The sequence below is a fragment of the Maniola jurtina genome, chromosome 7 (genome assembly GCF_905333055.1).
Source record: "Maniola jurtina chromosome 7, ilManJurt1.1, whole genome shotgun sequence".
Classification (NCBI taxonomy): Eukaryota; Metazoa; Arthropoda; class Insecta; order Lepidoptera; family Nymphalidae; genus Maniola; species Maniola jurtina.
The window spans coordinates 8,607,416-8,631,532 of NC_060035.1; the positions used below are offsets into that span (position 1 = coordinate 8,607,416).

The 24,117-nt window shown below is 35.7% G+C and overlaps 3 protein-coding genes and 3 long non-coding RNA genes across 7 annotated transcripts in view; 2 read left to right on the top strand and 4 right to left on the bottom strand.

Annotated features, from left to right (window-relative positions):
- Positions 1-24,117, top strand: part of LOC123867197 — a 25,282-nt gene continuing 1,165 nt past the window's right edge. The window contains exons 1-2 of the long non-coding RNA XR_006796360.1: positions 1-67; positions 20,446-20,460. This is a non-coding gene — a long non-coding RNA (uncharacterized LOC123867197). The remainder of the gene's footprint in view (positions 68-20,445; positions 20,461-24,117) is intronic.
- On the bottom strand, positions 309-834 carry LOC123867196. The gene is made up of 2 exons (XR_006796359.1): positions 696-834; positions 309-446 (listed from the first exon to the last, which is right to left on the bottom strand). It is a non-coding gene; the product is annotated as an uncharacterized LOC123867196 (long non-coding RNA).
- LOC123867189 (larval cuticle protein 1-like) lies at positions 1,133-2,942 on the bottom strand. The gene is made up of 3 exons (XM_045909119.1): positions 2,786-2,942; positions 2,197-2,312; positions 1,133-1,637 (listed from the first exon to the last, which is right to left on the bottom strand). Exons 1-3 carry the CDS (start codon positions 2,792-2,794, stop codon positions 1,415-1,417), a joined length of 348 nt encoding a protein of 115 aa, XP_045765075.1. The 5' UTR covers positions 2,795-2,942; the 3' UTR covers positions 1,133-1,414.
- LOC123867166 (origin recognition complex subunit 3) lies at positions 9,736-20,653 on the bottom strand. Of its 2 annotated transcripts, XM_045909076.1 has the most exons (12): positions 20,335-20,653; positions 19,983-20,129; positions 18,826-19,007; positions 17,464-17,572; positions 16,985-17,196; positions 15,897-16,041; positions 15,468-15,593; positions 14,278-14,592; positions 13,713-14,099; positions 12,926-13,159; positions 11,486-11,670; positions 9,736-9,917 (listed from the first exon to the last, which is right to left on the bottom strand). In XM_045909076.1, the coding sequence occupies exons 1-12, from the start codon at positions 20,359-20,361 to the stop codon at positions 9,821-9,823; spliced, it is 2,166 nt and encodes a 721-aa protein (XP_045765032.1). In that variant the 5' UTR covers positions 20,362-20,653; the 3' UTR covers positions 9,736-9,820. The 2 variants fall into 2 exon arrangements, with proteins under 2 accessions (XP_045765032.1, XP_045765033.1); XM_045909077.1 differs by lacking the exon at positions 20,335-20,653 and having other exon boundaries at positions 18,826-18,910; positions 19,983-20,001.
- Positions 21,654-24,117, top strand: part of LOC123867193 — a 2,860-nt gene continuing 396 nt past the window's right edge. The window contains exons 1-2 of the long non-coding RNA XR_006796356.1: positions 21,654-21,919; positions 23,612-23,750. This is a non-coding gene — a long non-coding RNA (uncharacterized LOC123867193). The remainder of the gene's footprint in view (positions 21,920-23,611; positions 23,751-24,117) is intronic.
- Positions 23,344-24,117, bottom strand: part of LOC123867176 (T-related protein) — a 23,503-nt gene continuing 22,729 nt past the window's right edge. Inside the window, exon 8 of the mRNA XM_045909100.1 lies at positions 23,344-23,769. Coding sequence (XP_045765056.1) covers positions 23,520-23,769 — 250 coding nt within the window. The 3' untranslated portion in view covers positions 23,344-23,519. The remainder of the gene's footprint in view (positions 23,770-24,117) is intronic.

Below are 24,117 nucleotides of genomic sequence, written 5' to 3' on the forward strand. Positions count from 1 at the left end.
GAACTTCCGATAGATAGCGATAGACATAGTAAAATTGTTTTTCTGTGGCTCAGTGTATTTTAACAATGTAGTTTATTTAAGAACTCATGTCATATTATAGTACAGGTAAAATACCTTATTTTGGAGGTAAAATATTACAACACACAACTTTATCTTGGCACCAGAAATGAGGATCTGCTGAGTCTTATGAAAATTTAGGCCCCCTACCCCCTCCCAGAGATTATGGACGGGGAGAAATTGTAAAAAATGCAAATTTTACAAAGTAAGCGAGTGAGGTGTCATTTTTAACAAACTTCCAAAAATTTCCGGATCCAACTCCTTAATACTGATGCAGCAGGGTTACTGCCCGCCTAAGTTATCAGAAAAGGAAGTGTTCATAGTGAACTAATATCGTAGGTACCAAGTAACGACTTCATGCTTGGACTTCAAGTCCTAACTCCTCAATTCTGATGATTCAGGGTACAGCACTCCTAAACTATAGTGATCCAGAAACTACTGGTGGTTCAATATTATTTGAGGTACCAAGCATATACTACATCATTGATCTTCGGATCCCAATTCCTCAATCCTGATGCTGCAAGTTCCTGAACTGCTAAGCCGTGAGGATTTGGGAGTTTGTGATGGTGAATTGATATGTTAGGTATCAAGCAACGGCTTTATGATTACCATGATGTTCAAGTCCGAACTCCTCAAACCTGATGATGGAGGGTAGGTACAGCACTCCTAAACCATAGAGATTCAGGACCTGTTCCTGGTGAAATAATATTGTAAATGCCGAGCATAGACTTTGTTATTGAATTCCAAGTCCCAACTCTTCAATCCTTATGCTGCAAGGTGCCTACTGAACTCCAAAGTGCTCCGTAACTCCGTGTGGATTTGGAAAGTTTTGCTGGTGAATTGGTATTTTAGGTAGGTACCAAGACTATTTAGGTACACTAAAAAGCTTAAAATAATAAAAAATAATAAAACCACCGACTTCCAAAGCTTCACGTTTTGATTCCTAGTTTCTTCGCCCGACTTCATTCATACGTAGGTATACGATGTAGCAAAAGTACACAAAAGTAGTAACAAAAGTTATTTTTTTACCTTGTTGTGGTTTTGGAAGTCGGTTTTTCAATGATAGGTAGGCCTATAAAAGAAAATACCTATGGTACACTCAACGAACTTTATTTGCACTTAGGATCACATCAATAACAAAACAATAAGAAAGTACAAAAATTATGGCAGTGAGCGACAGATTGTAACGCCAGCATAATTTTTGAACGGATGCTGTGCCACAATCCAATCACAGTTTTTGACTTGTCGCAATCAAGTTCAACCTTATAATTAAAATCAATGAGCAATCAACTGAAAGATAATACTACTATTGTAATCAATTACTCATTGAAGCCAGTTTAGTCATTTGATTCCTGTCCTATCGTCTGGAGACTAGTTCGACGGGCTTGGGGATAGAATCACCCTCCGCGTGGAATCCGGTGTCGTCAGCGTAGTAGTTGATGGTCTCAACCTTGCCAACGTCGTTGATGTAAGAATAAAATCCCTTCATGACGACAACGTCGTGTGGTTTATTATCTTCGTCCAAAAGCTGTTTCAACTCCCCAGTCTCTTGGCGGACAGTTCCATCGTCAGACTCGAAACTGCAAGAACATGCTGTTATTACGAAAAATAATTTTATTTATCTTTTATCAGGAAGATCTATGACTTTCATAACTTCCACCTCAAAATTATTTTTGAGAGTAACACAGACTTCTTTGTACCAATAAAACGACGCTGATCAAGTGGATACCTAAATAATATGGTTTGGATGCCAACTATATAGGTACCTACATCTACTAACTAAATAAATTAGCGAAAAAATTAAAACCAATAATAGTAGATACCTAAATTTTTCTTTAAATGAAGTAATAAGTACTTAGGCCTACTTCATAACTCTTTTATTACCTTATCTTATTTTAAAGTTTCACTAACCCTGGATTTGACTTTTCATACCCGCTCTTTAATCGCGCACGAATCAAGACAAGAAAGTCCGTGAATGGGGCGACTGAAGTTAGTAAAAATGGGTATTTCCCGCCTTTGACGCGGTTTACGGTTACGCGAGTGAAGAGCGGGCTAATAATAATATTTCTGACATCTATTGAGATTAAGTTTGTTGAAATTCAAATTGGTCTACGTATTAACATATTCCAATAGACTTACTTCAAAGAATATGAACCCTGAGGATCTTGAACGAGTTCTGAGCGAAGGATTTTTGCGGGCTCCTTTTCAACTGGCACAGCAGCAGCGATAGCCACAAAGGCAAGGGCGAAAATGATCTAATGGAAGGAACACAAAAATTGAATTAATTTAAAATCAAAGACATTAAATCTCTCTCTGCCGTCGTCGTGACCCCTTTCTATTACTTCCATAATGGTGGTTTACTTCGGATATAAATGCAGTGAGCTTCCAGCTACGACATGATAATATAGTATGACTCTGATAAGAGAATTTTTTCAGGGATATTACTAGAATCTTTTACCTATAAGATACTGAGATCTTAAAAATAGGGGTCTTTACAATTATTTATTATCAAAATATATTAGTGCTAATAATCGGGACCGAAGATGGCTCAACGTACTCTCTGAGCCTCTGAAATACGGCAAAAGTACTGTGGAAACTCAAAGTCAGTCACCCATCCAATTACCGCCTCTGGTTTAACAGATATACATAGTCAGAACTAGGCCACCCATCGGATAATTAATATAATAATTAATAAAATAGGTCGCTGCCTTATCCACTGAAAACGTACCGATTTCATTGTTGATTATTTAGGTTTGGTTACGTGGATTCCAAATGAGCGACTGATGCCCAACACTATGAACATAATTCTTTTATACATTTCTGCAATCCTCAAAATCTTTGACTGCCAAAAGGTAGCAACGACTTTCCGGCTCCCGAGATATCGATTGTCGACATATGTGTGAGTATGATGACGTTTGCTGTGTAGCAATGTGTAGGTACATAACGCACTCGCACATCTACCTATTTGAAGGATTCATCCACGGTTGTTGACTTAATAATTTGTCACTAAATATGAAATACCTTCTTTAACAGGTAGGTACATTAGTACTAGGCCAAGGCACATCATTTCTGTAGCTATAACTTTTTGTTTAAACTTTAATTTCAAAACAAAGCTTAATCAAAGATTTTTAGACAACCTTGTTCAATGTTTGACTAAGCATCGATTTCCTAATAGCTAGGCAATCTAAATGTGAGGTTTGAAATCTAGAATAGATTATAGGTAGGTACCTACTTAACTACCTAATAGCGATAATTAATATAGCGAAAAAGTAGCCTATGTGTTAGTTAATCCAGGGTATAATCTATCTCCATTCCTTTCAGCTAAATCCGTCCAGTAAGTAGTTTTTGCGTGATTGAGTAACAAACATCCAAACATCCACACTTTCACATTAATTATAATATTATATTAGGATTTTATATTTTCTAGGAATAGGCTGAAAGGAAATGCCCTGACAAGTAAAGCTCCGTAATTCGATACAATGGCAATCTCGTATCTCAGTGGTAAGACGAATACAGTCAATGGATATTATCTAAAAGTGGGCCCAACTGGAAGAGGTAGTAGGTATGGCAATTTTAGTATTCCTATACCTCTGTTTCTACACGGAATTGTACTGAAACACTAAATCGCTTGGCAGCACCTCTTTCGCTATGATGAATCCGCAGCCGAAACCACCAGGCCGATACATAATGTTTTATATTTTGAAATTTACTAAGCGCGTCTATGTATAAGAACTGCAAGTAGGTATCTAGGTAGGTGTACAAAATCCATTCGATAGTTAGATTAGATACCATTAGAACATGTATTTTTATTAGTAGCTAGTGGCTACTGGCTATAAACGTTTGCTGTTATAAATATACATACACATCTATACAGGGTGGTCAAAAAGTCGTGGATCAAACGAAATAGGGAGATAGAGGAGGTCATTTCTAGCAAAAAAAAATTCTACAGCATGGCCATATTTAAATTGCCCTAAGAGTTATGAATATTTTTGGGTTTTTTAACAAAATACCAGATTCTCTTACAATTAGACTAATTAAAAAAAAATGAGATAAAAAACAATAAAACAAACGATGCTGTGTCATTACTAGATAATGTATCAGCACTACAAACTTTCTATTGAGGCGCTGGCTACCAAATTACAAGAGCAATTAATTTTTTTCCAAAACTTTTAAAGCGTTACCAAAAATTAAATGTCACTTTAAAAGCGCACTGTAAAAAAAAAATGTACTACGGAAAAGTGACCCTGTATTAGAAAAACTTGCTGATTTAATACCAATTTAAATGAGGTATAACACATTACTCTTTGTTTCGTAATTCTGGTATTATAATCGTTTTTTCATATCAAGGTGCAAATTTCAGTAGATTAGAATAATTTTGAAGATTATCATGCTGCTAGTTACACTGCTAGTTTTTTGTACGTTGGAATGCTAGAAACATCACTGTGCTTGTCACACTTAAAATTTGTGAAAAGAACATATACTCTTCACTACCACCACGTGCCAGAACTACCCAGAACGCCCTCTTTTCTAGGAAACAAAAGGATAAAGAATCTATGCCTCTCTTTCACATCCTTCCTTATTCCAACAATGCAAATAGAAAGGATGATTAGTGTGAACGAGAGGCATAGTTTCATTATCCTTTTGTTTCCTAGAAAAGATGAACTACTTGCAAGACGGGCGTTCTGGGTAGTTCTGGCACGTGGTGGTAGTGAAGAGTTTCTGTTCTTTTCACAAATTTTAAGTGTGACAAGCACAGTGATGTTTCTTGCATTCCAACGTACGAAAAACTAGCAGTTTAACTAGCAGCATGATAATCTTCAAAATTATTTTGAAGTAAACTAATCTACTGAAATTTGCACCTTGATATGAAAAAACGATTATAATACCAGAATTACGAAACAAAGAGTAATGTGTTATACCTCATTTAAATCGGCATTAAATCAGCAAGTTTTTCTGATACAGGGTCACTTTTCCGTAGTACATTTTTTTTTCACAGTGCGCTTTTAAAGTGACATTTAATTTTTGGTAACGCTTTAAAAGTTTTGGAAAAAAATTAATTGCTCTTGTAATTTGGTACCCAGAGCCTCAATAGAAAGTTTGTAGTGCTGATACATTATCTAGTAATGACACAGCATCGTTTGTTTTATTGTTTTTTATCTCATTTTTTTTTAATTACTCTAATTGTAAGAGAATCTGGTATTTTGTTAAAAAACCCAAAAATATTCATAACTCTTAGGGCAATTTAAATATGGCCATGCTGTAGAATTTTTTTTTGCTGGAAATGACCTCCTCTATCTCCCTATTGCGTTTGATCCACGACTTTTTGACCACCCTGTATATAACCAGTCTATATGGGCATTCTAACATTTACATAATGTCTGATAAAAAGTGAAAACACACTCACTTTTCATCAGACTATCTAAGCATCTAAATTAGAACCATTTGACTGGTCAGAACTCATCATGATCAATCCATCGCCGGCCCACTACCGAGCACAGGTCTCCTCTCAGAATTAGAATTCCACCACGCTAGCCAAGTGCGGGTTAGCAGACTTCGCACACATTTGAGAACATTATGGAGAACTCACAGACATGCAAGTTTCCACACGATGTTTTCCTTTACCGTTTAAGCAAGTGATATTTAATTGCTTAAAATACACATAACTTCGAAAAGAGTGCCCGGAGTCAAAACTCAAATAGAGGTGCCCGGGATCGAACTCCCTACTTATAATAACTAATAAAATAGAATAGAATACCTATTTTTTATTCAATTAAGGTTTTACAACTGCTTTTGAATCTTCAAAATACTTTGAACACTTCCTACCGAATTCCTACCTAAAAGAACCAGTAAGAAACTCGTCGGTCGCTCTTTTCAAATGTTCAATTTACAATAATATTAAGTATGCCATACTTGAAACTTTTTTATCTTTAAAGCACCTACATAATCTCCGATTGGATAATATGACTTTTTTCAAGAGCTTAGTTTTAACAACTTTAACTTTTTTAAACTTGTCTTTTAAAAGGCAAGTCTAAAATTGACTATGGAATTGGAAGGCGGGCGTCACTAGGTACCACGGCCCTTCGGTCAGAACTCCAAAGTAAGTAAATAACTTAATGAGTAAGTAGATAAGTACCTAGATAGAATACCTACATTTAGTAGTTAATATTGGTTAATTTAATAAAGAATCGTGTATAAGGTCAAATGCCCGAAAAATAGCTAAAACCATACAGATAATAATTATCATTAACAACATAGGTACCTCCGTGCATATTTAAAACATATTAGAAAAACTTGTCCAGCCATCGTCGCTATGCAAGACGCAAATAAAAGTGATGTGCTCTTAACCTTTCCAGAGGTCGGGCTCGAACTTTATTTCGTGAAATTATAATTCAAGGTCGTCATGTTTTTTTTACTAACGTGTGTAAATCATCGGTTTTTAACCAAATAAGAGTAGGTATATCTAAATAGTAAAACAAGAGTATTAAGTGAGTACCTATACCTAGTTATAATATTTAAAAAATTGCAAGTTAGGTAGGAAGGTACAAACATAATTATATTTTGTCGGCAAGTGAAGTGTAGAGCTTGACCTACTATATTCCTATTTCTTTGTGATTGCCAAACTATTTAATTATGAAATATGCAAGGTGAGAATTTTGTATTGAAAATGGCCAGCACATACCTACCTGCAACAACGCTGGTCTTTCAACCCAAAATTATTATTATATTGCTTATGTACCTAGACTACCTATAATAATATACATGGGATAATAATCTACTACCTAGGTAAGGATTATTATCCCTGGGCCATGATGTAATGTATTATAAATAGTTATATTTTTAATTTAATTTTACGGAATCGGCACCATGTTTACATATACACTAACGTAGATATACCGTAGCTACTGCCTAATGTAATGTAAGAAAGTCGGTACTGTCTACGACTGGCCAAAAGCAGATTTCTCCACAACTCCCTACTTCGTACTTCTATGTATAAGTACATAAAAGTCATTGTTCCTTGATATAATAATTAACATCTATAATTTATACAAATATATAAGTTTTGTAGATAAAATATTATGATAAAATATACTTACTTAATGAAATGATGTCATTCCGGTTTTATTCACTGTCACTCATTGGTATAAATAATATATTGTAAGATATATATTTAAATATTCATTAATTCATGCAATTAATAAAAAGTAAGACAAGGCTTCTTTTATCTTTACCAAATAAATGCTGTTCTAGCAATATACCTACAGAAAAAATTGGTTTGGACATTAACTTTTTTTTAAACCCTTTATCAATTTCTATTAATTTTCCTCTAACCTGTAAATTCATAAAACATACCTTTAAGTTATATTTAAGGGAACCTCGTGATATTTACTAATAAAACCTCGACTAGCTAGCTGTCGTGTTCATACGGTACAGAGTTACGAGTAAATAGCCGATTTCTAAACTTCACCTAAATAGTGCATCTAACTTAAAGACACAAAAAACGAACCACCACGATCCACGATCCACGTAAAAAGAAAATGTTCTAAATACGCCAGACTCATTCCAATCGTTAGTTGAGGAGGGCCAAAGCTTTTTAAAATGGGCTACGCCAGAAGGGCTTATTTCCTTTATTCATCCTCAAACAGCCACCCTAGGGTGTATACTCGGAAACATGCCCCTGTCTATCCTCCCAGCAAGGGCGGATCCAGCTTTGGCGCCAGGAGGGGGTCACATAGTCGTGGTCAAGTCAAGAACTTATAATTTAATTTTGATAACAATAGATACTTACAAGTAAAAAGTAGGTACATAAGTCACGCAGCACTCTTTCAGTGAGTAGGTACCTACATATCTACCTATGGGGGGAGGGGGTATCCGGAGAAAAAAGTTGCTTAGTGGAATTTGACCTTTCAATTTGACCAAGATTGATTGAAGATTTGAACAAGATAGAATGCAACAAGAAATATGAGCGCGAGCGCAGCGAGCGTAATTTTTCTGTTACAGATAAAAAAGCGAGAGATGAACGAGCTCAGCCATAAAAAATGTTATGTTTTAAAGCACCTCACTCTACTTTTCTCATGAAAAATAAAGATTTTCTAGGGATATTCAAAAATGTAATCTCATGCGCATGAAGTTCCGGGTAACTACTACAAAAACAACTAATAAAATAAAAGCGCGAGCGAAGCGAGCGCGAAATTTTTTTTGTATATTTTTGTATTTACGAAATAATATTAGCGAAAGTACTTTTCAGGGCTTATCTTTTTAGGTAAAATTTGGTACTATTCAGTGGTACCTTGCATTGTATACCTAGGTATTTTATCCCAAAAAAACTGAGTTTCCATGGGGTTTGAACGAAGTTCCGGTAATCAACTAACACAATATAAAAGCGCGAGCGAAGCTAGCGCAAATTTATTTGTAGATTTACAAAAAAGTTGTAAATTCGAGAACTAACTAGTATATTATGCATTTTGAAAACAATTTCTTTTGGCTACGGCCATGTTAACAATAATAACATTTAAGTTAAAACACACGCACTGGAATAATGAGAAACTGATTACTTACCATTTCTTGTAATTAATGAATTTGCAGCAACAATTTTTAAGAATACTTATTTTATTTTTATTTTATTTTATTTATTACGGTATAGTTACATGGTACACTCATAAACACATTAGGTATAGGTAGAAAGAAATTTTAGTTTTTTAACTTAGAACTAACTATGTTATGATATTGTGTTGAAGTTTAGCTAGACGTTACGTACTAAGTAGTCGACAAGCGCGCGCAAGTGTGGCGCGGTAAAATTCAAATTTTCGATGCGTTCGTTCCCAAACGTTTGCCATCATACAAAGTTATTATATTATATAAAAATTAATTAAATATTGAAGTACATATGCAGATACATAAAATCTGTATGATGGCAAAATATATAAATAAAATCATTATGTTCAATTAGTGGTCCACCTAAGTCCTGGAACCAGCTCAGGGGGGGGTCATGACCCCCCCCCTGGATCCGCCGTTGCCTCCCAGAACGAAAAAATAATATACTGCCACCCGTAATTAATAGAGAACCTATGAAGAACCTATTTTCTACACTAATAAATAAGTTTTATTGTTATTCTGCAGATTACGTACGGAATCTGTAGATTAAGTAGGCTTATTACTAATTATATTATTATACTTTTATTGAAACAAAGAAATGAAAAGATGGAATTTCCAATTTGGATAGATATAAGACCATTATAATTTGGTTACTATTAATATCTCAGGACATTCCGAACCAGCAGCGTTCACGTAACGATTCAAAAGCACCTGTAAGTCTATTGGAATAAAAAAAAAACACAGAAATAACTAAGTAATAACAACATGATATTCGCCATTTGAGGACTCTATTGCTAATAAAAAAAGGATCTGACATTTTGATAAAATTTGAATACATTATTCTGAAACACTGCTTCGGGTTAAAGTCCTGTGGATGTCGTTAATAGAAATCTCATTATAAAATAATACTTAGTTGAGAAGATAAACGACATCTCGAAGGTCAAAGCCAGTCGAGTCGCAAGTTTTTACTCGATTGGGAAGCAACAATATCGCCAATAAAGAAATTGCTAAGGACGCTTTTAAAAATTAATTAATTTTATTATTCATGACATTTAAATTTAGGTAACAAGTACAAATAAAACAACCCATTAATAAAACAATTTATTACAAGATTCATTTTCTTAATGGCATAAAAATAATAATCAAGAATTCGCAATCCATTAGCAAAATATCACCAAGTGAGACGCAGCACATGGTCAGTCTTCCTTCTGGACGATTTTATAAATCCAAGGAATTGTAGCTCAGCCACCGCCCGCGTGAATCGAACCCTGTAACAAGTGTAATTTAAAAACTTAGAACACCCCCGACAAGTGAAGGTTACAGTTACTAGAAAAGAGCTGATAACTTTCAAACGGCTGAACCGATTTTCTTGGATTATAGCTAAGAACACTCTCGATCAAGCCACCTTTCAAACAAAAAAAAACTAAATTAAAATCGGTTCATTAGTTTAGGAGCTACGATGCCACAGTCAGATGCACACATACAGATACACACGTCAAACTTATAACACCCCTCTTTTTGGGTTGGGGGTTAAAATTAAATAATTCATATCAATATCTATAAGTACTAATATTATAAAGAGAAAAATTTGTATGTGATAAACACTGTTGTTTAGTTCTGTTTTCTAGTTTTCTAAAATTTTAGTTTTTGGTGTATAGCTGTTCTAAGCCACACGTCCATTATCTTATTGACTGCATATTTACACACTTTTTTTGGAGAGTGGCTAGTTTTTTTTTTTCATGGCTTTATTGTAATATTGTATTATTATTGTCATTACCTATCTGTATTGTGTGCTTAATAAACAAAACAAAACACTGAAACTTCTGAACCAATTTTAATAATTATTATTATTATTTCACCCTTAGAAAGCTTCCATTGACGAAAATGGTTTCATAATTTCAATTTTTGCTTGATAATAGTGCTTTTCTTCAAAAAGCACTTAAGTTTTTGGTCTGCAGAATATTTTAAAAACATTCCTAAACATTCTTATCTATTTAACAAAATATAACAAACTACAATAAGAATAATCTTTTTGTAATCTCTAATCTAATCCAATCAATTTTAGCTGATTTTCCAGCTGTATATTTTTTTAAAGACCACAGTGAAATATTTTCTTACAAACAAAAATCCTTTTCTCTGCGTATGTCTCTCCAACACAGGGCGGAGCGATCCGCGACTATGAAGTTAGGATCATGGCGGCTTTGGAAGTTAACAGGTGATAAAGGTGTAAAAAATCTTACGTTAAAGTATACAGTCTAATTTTTTATATTTTCTTCGGAATGGTATAAGAAATCACGTCATGTATAGCCAGACATTAGTGTCGTGGCAACCACCTGCCAGACGCCCTTTTAGTTTTAAGTTAAAAGCGAAGTTCTTGATAGATATTTACTTTGAGCTGTTTAAGTAGATCCTATACTAGTAGGTCCTATCTTCCTCGTTATCTTTAATGTCTTGTTTATGGTACCAGCGACGTATAATATTGGGTTCAAAATAGACAAAAGTTAAGTAGATTACCTACGTACGGACAGGTCATCATTGAATTAAATAAGTACCAGAACAAGAACTATTTATTAAACAAAATTGAAGCTGTCAAAATTAATGTGACTGGACATCAAGTTGTAAGTAATAAAACGAGTTGCACAGTCCGGCAATTTTTTTGTTTAGAATAACTTGTTTAGAATAACCTGTCTTCTGCATAGTACCACAGAATACTTAACATCACCTTACTGGTAGTACTAGACAGAGATTGCTGCAGTTCATGATGTGAATTGAGCTATTTCAACTAAGGTAAGCTGGGCTTTTATGCATCTATGAACTGGACGCCAGTTATACTCACTGGATGGTGGCATCTTGGTCGCGGTCGTCGTCCTGGTCGGCGGGGCACAGGATGGCCGCGAAGGCCTGCAGCCAGTCGTAAAGGTTAATATGCTTGCCGCACTCGCGGTGCAGCTTGTACGCGATGCTAACGTCGGGCAGCCGCTCCGACAAGCTCTCCGGCGACGGCAGGTGGCAGCACGAGCACTGGGAAAGAGAATCCATGTTTAGCACTTTGAATGCCAGTCTATATCGCGTTGTCTTCCTTCAGGCCACCATACAGGGCATGGGCGGTGCTCTGGTCATGTAAGTTTAGTGTCATATATCCTTAGCATCACTTGTGTCGGTATAGGTATGTGGGAAAACAGATTACATTTTATAAAAATTATATATTGTTGCGAGTGCCTAGTTTGAACGCCGAGCGGGCAAAGGATTCAACAATATATTGAATCCTGAGTGTAGCGGGGGACAAAAACTTTGCTATCGTATGATACATACAACTTTTCACCTCAATAGCGAAAAAATACAGGATGTAAAAAAACAGATTTTATTAATTGAAAGTCAATAGTTTAAATTATAAAAGAGAATTTAAAATTTTTTTGTGAAATAAAAAGATGGCGTATGAAAATAAGTGTAGAAGATTTCGAACTTTTCTTGAGACAACACTTTTTCTCACTGAGTGAGCAAAACGATTTTTGCTCCCTGGGTTTGGACAGCAAAGGCGCCCTTTTTGAGCTAGTGAGGTAAAAAACTAAACACTACCTTAAAGTATATGCACACAATCAGAATGCACACACAGGGATGTGCTATCAGTACAGTGCATGTTGAGATACAATATTAGTTAATGTAAATGTCCTTATAAATTCTATATTCTTCAGGTAAAATGTTAAATACTACCTAGAAGTTAGAAGTTGAGTTATAATCTACGCACAATTTTGAATCAATTTGTTTAGTTTGATTTTTAATGACAAATGTCATCAAGCAAACGCATACTTGTAAGTAATGCACAGGATCATTCAAGGCCAGATGCAGGGCGTTTCGCGGAGCAGCCAACCCCTAGCTACCGCGCGCCGGCTGCGTCACAGGAGAACATTAGCTCGTGGAAGCTCTGCGTCTGCATCTCTACATGTCCCTGGCGAACCTCCTGAAGTTAAATCACCCATCTGGATTTCAAGCCTTGTCGCCTTGAACAACTTCTGTAATGGACAAATAAGGGACCACGTACGTGTAATGCACGTTCAAGACTAGGTGCAATGCAACGCGCGATGCATCCATCTTCTGCTAACACTGCGGAACAACAACTCTTGGACGCTCTGTGTGCGCAGCGACTGCGGCCCCTCGCGAAAATTTCCTTGAGGTAACTCAACAATCTAGATCGTACCTTTTCAAATTCTAATTTGAGTTTCTTTATCCTTGTCGCATTGAGCGATTTCTGCAATGGAGAAAAGAAGGGAACACATACCTGTAAGTATTGCACAGGGTCGTTTAAGGCCAGGTGCAACGCGCCGCGCGGGGCGCCCACCCTCTGCCGCCGGACGCCGGCCACATCGCCGCAGAACATTAGCTCGTGGAAGCTCTGCGTGTGCGGCGGCTGCAGCCCCCTCGCGAACATTTCTTCGAGGTAGCTCACGAATCTCGATCGTATCATTTCAAATTCGGATTGGATTTTTTCTACCCTTGTCGCTTTGAGTAATTTCTGTAATGGACAAAGATACGACGGTCTTCATTTCGGAAAAATTACAAGGGTTTATGACATAAATAGATCCCGTTAACTTATTACACTGACTGACGATAAAATAATTAAAGGAAGGACACTAATTTTATTGTAAGGTGTCTTGGCGCATTGATGGGAGTCAATACCCCAAAAATTTCCTCAATTTCCAATAGATTTTTATTATTGCAAGACAAGATTAAGGACAATCATTTTGCTTAATAAAAAGCAAATGATGAGATTAACGCGTTTGTCTAGGAGATGCCTATTCACTCTTGCCTTGGTTTGTATTTTGGTTGCCTTAAGATTGTACATGGCAGAAAACACGGAAGGCGAAAGTGCATTCCACACCTTAGCGGTTAGTATCAGAAACGTTGAACAAAAACGTTTCGTGCGAATGTTGACTACATAAAGATGCTGACATCAAGTTCACGGCAAAAACTATCTGCATTCATAGGTTCAGCATGTTGGCTTTTAAGTACACTTTTGCATAAAATAACTTAGGTTATATATGTTAATGATACACTTTTTCACTAACCTCCTTTAGCTTATATCTATTGCCAGGTAGAACACCAATATCTAAATCATTATCATTGACATTCACATTATTTAATACTAGAGCTTCGTTGTTAGCGTTTTCAATCTGCCTCAAGAACGTTAGAAAATGTATTCTGATTGACTTCGCAAAATCATGGCCGAGATCATTGTTTAGAGTAATACTGTTCAAATTAGTCTTCGGTGGCGTAGCACGTAGGGGCTTTATTGGCGACACTATTTGTAGTACGGCGTTGATCTCTTTTAATGCATTCTTCATACTTTCAGCCAATTGAACTTGCGATTGGAAGCTCAATAGCTGCATGCATGCCCGGAATGGTTGAGTATCTGTTATGAGTTCCATTGAACATTTGGCATAAATTTCTCTCACCTAAAATATACAATAATTCATGCAAAAATTATTCCTGGATAAGTATGCCTCAGCAAAACTTCAAATTAACCTTTTTAGGGTTCTGTACCTCAAAAGGAAAAACGGAACCCTTATAGGTAGAGTAGCTACAAAAAAAACAGATTTCAGTTTCAGAAATAACATAATTATGTATACTTACAGTTTTTCCAAGCATATTTTTTGGCAAATCCTTCACGAGGGCCGAAAGCAGTCGTACACACAAATAGAAGCTATGCAAATAATCGTGAAGTTTGTGCATTTCCTTGCACAAGACTTCGCTGAAAAAATTGTCGTCTTCAAATAGACCAATTTTTGTTTGACAGTCTTGTATCTCTAAAAATGGCCTGAACGATGAAAGTTGCCTTATATTTTCTAAGTCATCTGATGTTAGTTTTGATACTGTCTCTTCAATTTTATCCCGGGCACAGCACAACGCTTTAATATTATCGCCATAGTAATGATCCATCATGCAGTACTAAAACAAGAATATTCATAAAACTTATTAAGAAACTAGAAACAATATGAATTGAAGCATGGTAAATACAGAACAATATTCGTCTAGAATTCAGTTGCACAAGAATCTCTGAACCTCTAAAATTGCTTTCAGTTTCACGATGTTCATTGCGCAGAACGATGGCAGTTAGTTTATTCAGAATTATGTCACTCGCCCATGCCTACTGAGTTGTGCCTACGCTGGGCCGGGTCCACTTGCAGCGGCGCGCCCCTTGCACGGTACTATTCTTATTCTTCTTGATGATTGGCGGCTGTGCAGGGCTTTTCCCGAACCCTGTATCATGTTGACTGTTGCCGATCTATTGTGGTCGCCCCGTTTTACAGTTCCCGTCCAATACTGATTGCCGCCAGGAACAGCAGCAGCTTCTTAGTCGATATGTTTTTCGCCTCCTCCGGGGGCAAAAATCTTTCCTTAGGTAAAGACTACGTTTATGCGTTAGCGCCTGACATTGACAGATGATGTTTAGGGGCGTTTCCGCATCCTCTTGGCAGAGCCTACATCCATGTCTTGAAGTTTGAGGTTGAACATGTGTAATTTTTTCCTACTTAGAATCCAACTACTCAGTCTAAGTTACAAAGTAACTGTAAGTTTAGGCCGCATCGCTTAATCGTTGAATTCTGTACCTGGAATATACCAATAACTCATACTAGCTAATGCCTTCATCTGTGTGCATTTGAAAGTAGCCTATGTCACTCTTCTTGTCTTTATTACAGGACAAACTTAAAAACCAACAAACAAACACTTTCGTGTATTTAATAATATGGGTAGTGATTCTGTGGTTTAATTTGGTTCAGAGATTTTTGTACAATCGAATCTACAATGGAAAAAATGTTTACCTTAATACTCTGAATGAGACCTGTAACAGAGAAATCGTCGAATAGAAAGACATCTGTTAGCAGTTCAAAAGCTCTGCCAGACAAGTGGAAGAGACTTGTATGTGTTAGGAATATATTTTCTAAAACCTGCAAATAAATAGGTATATAAAGCAAAACAAAAAAAGCAAAACAAAATAATTATGATAAAGGAGCAAAAGACTATGAAACTATGCCCGCGATGTTGTAGTATTATGTTTGTGATTTATGATTTGAAAATCCTGTAGGAACTCTTTGATCTTAGAGGATGAAAAGTAACCTCTTAAATTAAAGTATTACTCAGTAGTAGTACTACAATACCAAATTAAAGTAACCTCTTATGGTCTTGAAATATTTATGGAAAAAATATAAAAGTTTATCTCCCCATTCCATGATCCAGCTGATAATACTGACCTGATTCATATAAACATGTGACAGATGTGTGTGGAACACTTCAATCAGCAGTTTTGAAGAGACATGGAACGGGAACGACTTGTGTAGCGCCGACACAGATGTGACTCCAAATATTAGGACTATCGGTAGTGATGTTACATAGAAACTGTAACAATTCAATATTAGGGCACTAACAAATAATAAAACGTCGGTCAAATGAAAGTGGAACTCGCATACAAAGTGTGCTGGACCAACATACAAGATACAACACTTTTCAATTCATTTTTTTGTGGTGTCCATTTTGAAATTTTTATTATTAGTTGTTATAGTGGCAATAGAAAAATAGAAAAAAATACAGATTCTGTGACAATTTCAACAATACTATTACGATAGGCACTCTTGGTGCGGTTACGAGATATAGCCCGCTGACAGACGACGGAAAGCGGAAGCTTAATGCCCTTCAGCCCGGCTAGCATGGGCTATGCTGATTTCTATGACATCACTGTATATAATCGGGGGATATAATTTTTATCTACTGCCGATGCTAGCCGGGCAGGTACGGAATCCCAAAACGTGTGTGCAGTTTAGTTCATAAGAGAACCCTTCAGAAAACTAAACTCGAGAGAATGAGCCATGAGACGAATGCAGAGTATCAGGTGTGTGATTTTTAGGGTTTATTTATAATATTGGCACCAAGATTAGAAATTATTTTACATTTTTTTCTATATACTATTCAGACTCGTAGTTTTCAATTTCAACAAATAACACAAGTGGTTTATTGTAATTAAAGTATCAAACAATGGGAATGTATGTATGGTATGTATTCTCCCTTATTCTCTCGCGGACTAAATTCTATAGACAGATATTTGTCTCTTTTTAGTTTTTTCGGGTTTCAATTTTGGTACAATGCTGTGCAGAAATCAATAAGGGTTATCGGTTTGGAAAAAATTGCCATACTCTTTCCATTAACCGCTTTGGTTAGCCCGCTTTCGCCTTAGATAGTATCGTCATATACCACCGGGAGAAACTGCATTCAAGGGCTAACTTGTAATCAAATGAAAAAAAGGTTAGTACTTATCTTTAAGAAGTTATTAAAAAAATATCTTTACCTGACCATCATCACAAATTCTTGTAGTACATAACAACTAAAACTCTCAAAATCAGGCATTATTATGACTAAAGTTTTCTTTGGTGTTGGTTGCTTCAACTTTGATGATAAAGTAACATATTTAGACTGATACCAATTAAGGAGTGAACTCATAGTACATTGGCTTTTCTTTAGTCTAAATGTTGGCTCGCTCAAGCTATCGGCAGAATTATCCTGTAATAGAAAACATAAAAATTGCTTGTAAACAAATAAGTATTGGATTTACAAAGCGCAGCCTCCGCACGGCACTTTACGGCAGAGGGCGTTTTTTCTTACCAAAGTAACAAGAAAAGGACAAACTTAATTTAATTTAAAATTCATTGTCTGCCCTTTTTTAACAATATTCAAAAGAAAAAGATGCATATATTCTAAATTTAGTTTAGAAAAAGAGATCAATCAGAATCAACATCAATCAGAATTCAATTGTGCTTAAATACTTACCAAATAGTCCTGACCGTGAATCAATTGTGGGACTGCACTTTCGACCAGATGTTTAACTGTTTGAGCATCTTGTGAACTTATCATTGCCACATGTGGTGTCACTTCTTCCCTGAAGGTAAATAAAATAAACATTCAAAAATAGTTGCTAACTTAGTATAAAACATTATCAAACTAGATGATGCCCACAAGTGTTTATAATCGTAAATAAAAATAGGCTTCATATTATACTTTAAAAGCCCTGTAGTCTGTACTCTGACCAAATACATGATTCCCATAACTTTGGCCCTGTGGATTTAGGTTTTAAAAATGCCCTGGGAACTCTGGGACAGAATTAGCCTCTTCTATTTTTAACCCCCGACCCAAAAAGAGGGGTGTTATAAGTTTGACGTGTGTATCTGTGTGTCTGTGTATCTGTGTGTCTGTGTATCTGTGTATCTGTGTATCTGTGTTTCTGTGTATCTGTGTATCTGTCTGTGGCATCGTAGCGCCTAAACGAATGAACCGATTTTAATTTAGTTTTTTTTGTTTGAAAGGTGGCTTGATCGAGAGTGTTCTTAGCTATAATCCAAAAAAATTGGTTCAGCCGTTTAAGAGTTATCAGCTCTTTTCTAGTTTTCTTGTAGAAAAGAAGGTTAGATAACCGTTAGGTTCATAATATTATGTCAATAGACAAATGTCAAGCTGTCAAGATGGACGTTGCCTAAATACATAATTATTTATTTGAAAATGATGTTTTGGAAAACTCATATACTTTGGATCGTCGGGGGTGTTATAAATTTTTAATTTACACTTGTATAGAGATAGGTTGCATCCTGGAGACAGGCATAGGCTACTTTTTTATCGTGTTAATTTAAAAAAATCCTATGAGGTATTTAAATACCGAACTCAAGCTGACAAACTCATCTAGTGAAATATATTTATCTTTTAGAATAGATCAATAAATATATGTATATACATACATATTGTGTACACTGATAAAGGTGATAGAGGTGTAAAGAGGTAAAGTTGGTGAGTTAGGATGTAGGGGGTAATTTGTAGAACCTTATTTCACTGATATCTAGATAGCTACATTATTCTCAAGTGCTAGAATAGGTCATAATATTAATTCATATCATGCAGGCAGTGCAACACATGCTGGACACTCATCATCGTCAAGCGACAGATGTCCACCACTCGACATAGGGGTTTCCACACACCACAGTATTGAGCCGCCTGAATCCAGTGACTCCCTGCAACTCGCTTGATGTCGTCCATCTACCTAGTGCTGGGTTGAGCTAGTCTAAAACATCTTCAGTCAGATGCACCTTCTTTCCAGCTCTGAACCCCCAAAACCTGCATGTCCTAATCACAACCAAAACATACCTTATTTTTTGTATTAATGCAAGAAACTGATTCAAATGGTCAGGCTGATTGCCTCCTGTCAATAATGTTGCAGTAGGTATACTCCTTGTAATCGAATCACATATTTTGGGGTCCGGATCAATTGACTTGACATAACTCACTATGTCATTCAATGGGACACTGTACGTTTTTTCATATAGCTCCTATAACAAAAAACTCTGTTAATACTTTGACAAACCAATTAATGTAAGAAGTTGCATCATCTAGAACTCATTTCATGATAGATTAATAAAATACTTTTCAAATATCCATAACCAGATCCCTATCAGCCCTAAACTAGGGCTGTTATCAGTTTCAGTTATATGATAATAATGCTAACTGATGCCTGCAACTTTATCGTGGAGTTAGAAGTAAGTTAGTTGTAAAAATCTTGTGAAAATTCTTTTATTTTCTGGAATAAAAAGTAGTCTATATCACTCTCCAGGTCTTTAACTATATCCATGCAAAATCATGTTGATATGTTGCTCTGATGCAATATGAATAATGGAGAAACCAAATAAACAAACACACTTTTACACTATAAATATAGATGACTAGCTGATGCCAGTTACTTCGTTTGCGTGGAGAATCCTAATATTCATAAGTAATATCTACTTACTGCTATTATAAATGTGGTGGTGTGTCTGTCTTTTTGTCTATCTGCTGGCCTACCTGTTCACTGATTTTTAAGAAATCTGAAACAGAGGTAGCAGGTATTCTGGGGTATATAAGCTACTTTTGATCTCAGAAAATCAGACTTTCATAGAGATTATGAAAACCTGAAATCTACGTGGACAAAATTGCCGGCATCTGCTACAGACAATTGTTATCTTAGAGATGGACATGGACTACTTTTTATCCTGGAAAATCAAAGAATTCCCAAAGAATTTTTAAAAATCTAAATGTTTGTGGATAATGTCACAGATATCATCTAGTAATATTTTAAATGTGAGTTTAAATGTTTGCTACTTCTTCACACCACAGTTGGCTGAAATTTGGAATGGAGATAGCTTATACTAACATTTTATCACAGAATTTCAAAGAGTTTGTGCGAAATTTTTATGTGTTACAGGCATTTTTTAGTCAATTATATTTAGAGGCAAAGGAATGAAATGGAGCTGAAAAATTCTGTCACTCACCTTTAATTGATGTTCAATTATATTCCAATTGTATTTATATGTAACATACCACAGTTCTTTATTAAATATAGACTCAAAAAGGGGTTGCTTAGACTTCTTTTTCAAATGTTTTGTTCTTTTAAAGCCGTTTGGGAACAGAAACACACCCTGAAAAAGCCAATATATTTATCAGGTTTGAGGTTTGTGCTAATTCTGTTGAAACAAAATTAGCAGTTAGGAAGTTAGCTATTAATAAAAATTACTTTTATAAATGAGGTATTTTATAAGGTCACAAAATAAGCTTTTGTTAAATTTGTAGCAGAATTGTTAAGTTCAATTTATAATTTTTAAGTATTACTTAAACCTTAATTACCTTGGAAACTGATACTGTTGCCTCCATATCAAATTAAGAATGCAGTACCTACTTATAAAAAGGATAATATTATTTTACTTATTATTTATGCAGGTATTTTACAGTAGGTAGGTACCTACTTATATGGTGCAATGTTTTATAGATTTTTTTGAGTAACTTTTGTTCCTATTTTTTATATAATTGCGCTTTCTATTCACTTTTCAGTGTTTTCAACTGCTTTGCTGCTTTGCTTTCTTTCTATCCAAGTATCCACAGAACATTCTTACCAAGGAACATTTATACTCTAGGGAGATTCTCTTACCCTAGGCGGGTGTTTCTATCTTTTTTTTTTTTTTTTTTCTTCTCTCGCCTGGCTTTACAAAGATTTTAGTTATTTACAAGTTAGGGAAAAAATTTAGTAACTATATGTACTGCCGAAGCGAGTACAAAAATGGTTTGAAGTTACATACAAAGCCTAGGACTTCGTCTGTGTTGGCGTTTGCTGGCGCGCGTGCGATGCCTTTTTGGAGTGTTTTTTTTTTTGTTATGCTGCGTACAGACCGGCCAACATAACGCCACCTATGGCGTTATGTTGGCTCCCCTGTCTGTTGGGTGGTCATTGGCACCATATTGGCATGAGAAGACGCAGATTTTGTTTATTTTCATTTGATTTTCATTTCATTCATTCAGGAAAATCAAATGAAAATAAACAAAATCTGCGTCTTCTTATGCAAATATGGTGCCAATGACTTGGACAGACAGGTGAGCCAACATAACGCCATAGGTACTATTCGATGAAACGCACTATATCTAGATAAGTAAAAAAATTAAAAATCTTTGAAACTCGCGATGAACTAAGATGCCGCTAAGTTCAATGCACGGAAGTACTTCATTGTCTTAATGTTGCCAACATAACAAAGTTGTACCTTTAGAGAGGGAAGCAATGGATAGGGTTTGAACTGGACTTCGTCTGTGATGGCGTTTGCTGGCGCGCGTGCTGTGCTTGTTTGGAGTGTTTTTTTTTTTGTTAAGAGTGGCTGGTTTTTGGGTTAGTTGGTGTTTTTTGGTGGTGGAACTGACTGGGAAGCGCTCTAAAGGGGCGCCGCGTGTATGTCGGCGGGCGCCGGCGCAGACGGAGTCCATACTTGTATAAATTCAATAACTTGTAAATATCATAAACTTGACATTGGCTAATCAGAGTAAGGCCAGAATGGGCCAGATTTAAAGAAAAGAAAAAAAAAGGGTTTGAACTTTGAACCATGTGATCCGCTGACTTTTAGGAATTACAGTCCGGATTCCGGAATCCGGAACCCAGTATAATATTGTAGTCTTTGATCCGGATTGAGATATTCGGCATACTATTTTATACGAATTATTCTTTTAGATGTTTGGAACATCTACTTTAGGCTCTGACTTTGTTTTTTGTGTGTAAATCAAAAACAGTAGTAACAAAAACATGATATTATTTTATTGTATAAAAGAATGACATTTCATTCCAAATAGATATAGTTAGCAATAATCTTCACAAACTTTAAATAATAATTTATTTACAGTGCCTAACTTAAATAAGAAAACTAGCCTTCAATACAATTAACGTTTTTAATAGGTACTCGTACGTAACGAAAAACGGAAAAGAATAAAAAACCGGCCAAGTACGAGTAAGACTCGCGCACCGAGGGCTCCGTACTACAAGCCGACGACGTGCAAAATATCGGAAAAATACCCGTTTCCCGACATTTTGCAAGATAAATCAAAAACTATTATGCATACAAATAAATAAAAACCGGGTTTAGAATGTAAATGTAAAGCCCTTTATTTGATACCCCGCCTGGTATAGTTATCTTTACTTTAAAAATTGAAAATACTAATTATTTGCTCCTTTACTCGTGCTATAAGACCTAACTACCTACCAAATTTCATGATTCTAGGTCAACGGGAAGTACCCTATAGGTTCCGTTTTTCTTTTCGAGGTACAGAACCCTAAAAAAGGAAAGGGACGATAGAATGCGAGATTGTGCCTTACGAAATACGAACGTTCATGGCATACTTTTTATGGAAAAATATAATAATTAAAATCAATAAGTACCTATCTACCTCGTATGATATAGGAATAGTCAACAAAATATTAGCTGATCCGATCGGCTTCGCTCGGGTGGTACCTACTTTGACAAATTCCAACGGAATCTCTAATCTAACATCCGTTTATACGCAGCACTCTACGCGGATGAAGTCACATAAAAAAGCTTCTGGTTATTAAAATACAAAATAGCGAAGCAAGAGTACCTAGCTAGTGTCAAATATGCTTACTTCTGATCAAAAAAATTGCACTTTTAAACTAAAAGGTGCGCAACACCTTTTAGTTTAAAAGTGCATTTTTTTTAGATATTTCGATATTTCGATTTTTAATATTTATACCTACTTACATAGAATTTAAGAGCGGAATCATCGGAATGTGCAACTCTTATTTGACAATTTCTTTATCAATATAACAATAGTAATAACAATAGTGTCATGTTATTACAAAAAATGCCGTTCTTCTTTCTTTTTTGAATTCGATCGCGTCTTTTTCATTTATGTTTAATGTTAATGAATTAATGCTTTATTGCTAAAAAAGTCATTTTTACTATTGTCGTTTTTAGTACTCAGTACCTATGAAAGACCCTTTTTGAACGCTACAAAGTTTTTTGCCCAAAAAGACTTCAACGCAAGCACTGCTCTTCGAATAAATTACTCGCTTATTCCCGCGACTTCGTCCGCATGGACTGCTCAAATTTGGAACCCTTAAGGGTTGAATTTTTAAAAATCCTTTCTTAGCGAATGTCTACGTCATAATAGCTATCTGCATGCCGAATTTCAGGCCGAACCATCCAGTAGTTTGAGCAGTGCGTTGATCAGTCAGTCAGATTTTCCTTTTATATACGTATTTAGCTAAATTAATAAACATTAATTATATACATTACCAATATCATAAAAAAGATAAAATGATAGGAAGATAATAAATAATTTTAAAAAGATATAAGTACTTATTTATATTTTACTGGATGTTATTGTATTTATGTATTGTCTATTAATACCTAAGTACTTAATTACTTAGCGTCCGCAATATTAAAATGCATACACAAAATTATTTCTTTTTCATTTCTACACTATTTTTAGTAGGTATGTGACCGAGAAAATTTTTCTAAACATTTTATTAATCATTTTGGTCACTGGGTTGGTGACCGCGGAGGATGATTTGTCTCTTCGCATGGAGAATGGCGTTCTTCTTCGGTGCTGAACTTATATTCTCTTTCTCCAGATTGGTGTTCAGATCCAGATGGAGTAGTGCGATCGTCTTGACTAGCTGAAGCTCCTTCAAGCGGAGGGCCGTTGGAACCGAATGGCATGCCCTCAGTGCTGTATGCCACATCGCCTGTTCCCACATATTCAGATGGCTGGTAACCGTAACTGTTTAAACTGCAAACAAAAATTATTTTGGAAGAAATAATACTAAATAATGTCTCTGAAAAGCTTGATTTCTTTCATACTTTTTACATTCTTTGATTTTACAATATTATGTGCCTACCTACCTAAGTATTATGTGCCTAAGTTACCACAATGAATGGAAGGTTTTGTACCTACTATGTTAAAAATAATTTCCGTGAAAGAAAATCGGGCAAAGTTATCAACACAGTAATAGCATTAGGCAAGCAACATTGAATGTTGTGCGAAAACTTCGCACGTAATGCAGAGATACACTGGCACGGACGTTGCAGCTCATGTCGAAGGACTCGTGGGCGTAGTACCTACTTAGATTCTTAATTG

Excerpts from the sequence above, each read along its gene's own strand:
- LOC123867189 (XM_045909119.1), bottom strand. Across the intron at positions 1,638-2,196 it reads CAGGGTTCATATTCTTTGAA|TTTCGAGTCTGACGATGGAA; the intron begins GTAAGTCTATTG and ends ATGTTCTTGCAG.
- LOC123867166 (XM_045909076.1), bottom strand. The coding sequence starts at position 20,361 with ATGGAGGCAACAGTATCAGTTTCCAAG. Across the intron at positions 19,008-19,982 it reads TAATTGAACATCAATTAAAG|GAGCTATATGAAAAAACGTA; the intron begins GTGAGTGACAGA and ends TTTTTGTTATAG. Across the intron at positions 15,594-15,896 it reads CACATGTTTATATGAATCAG|GTTTTAGAAAATATATTCCT; the intron begins GTCAGTATTATC and ends ATTTATTTGCAG.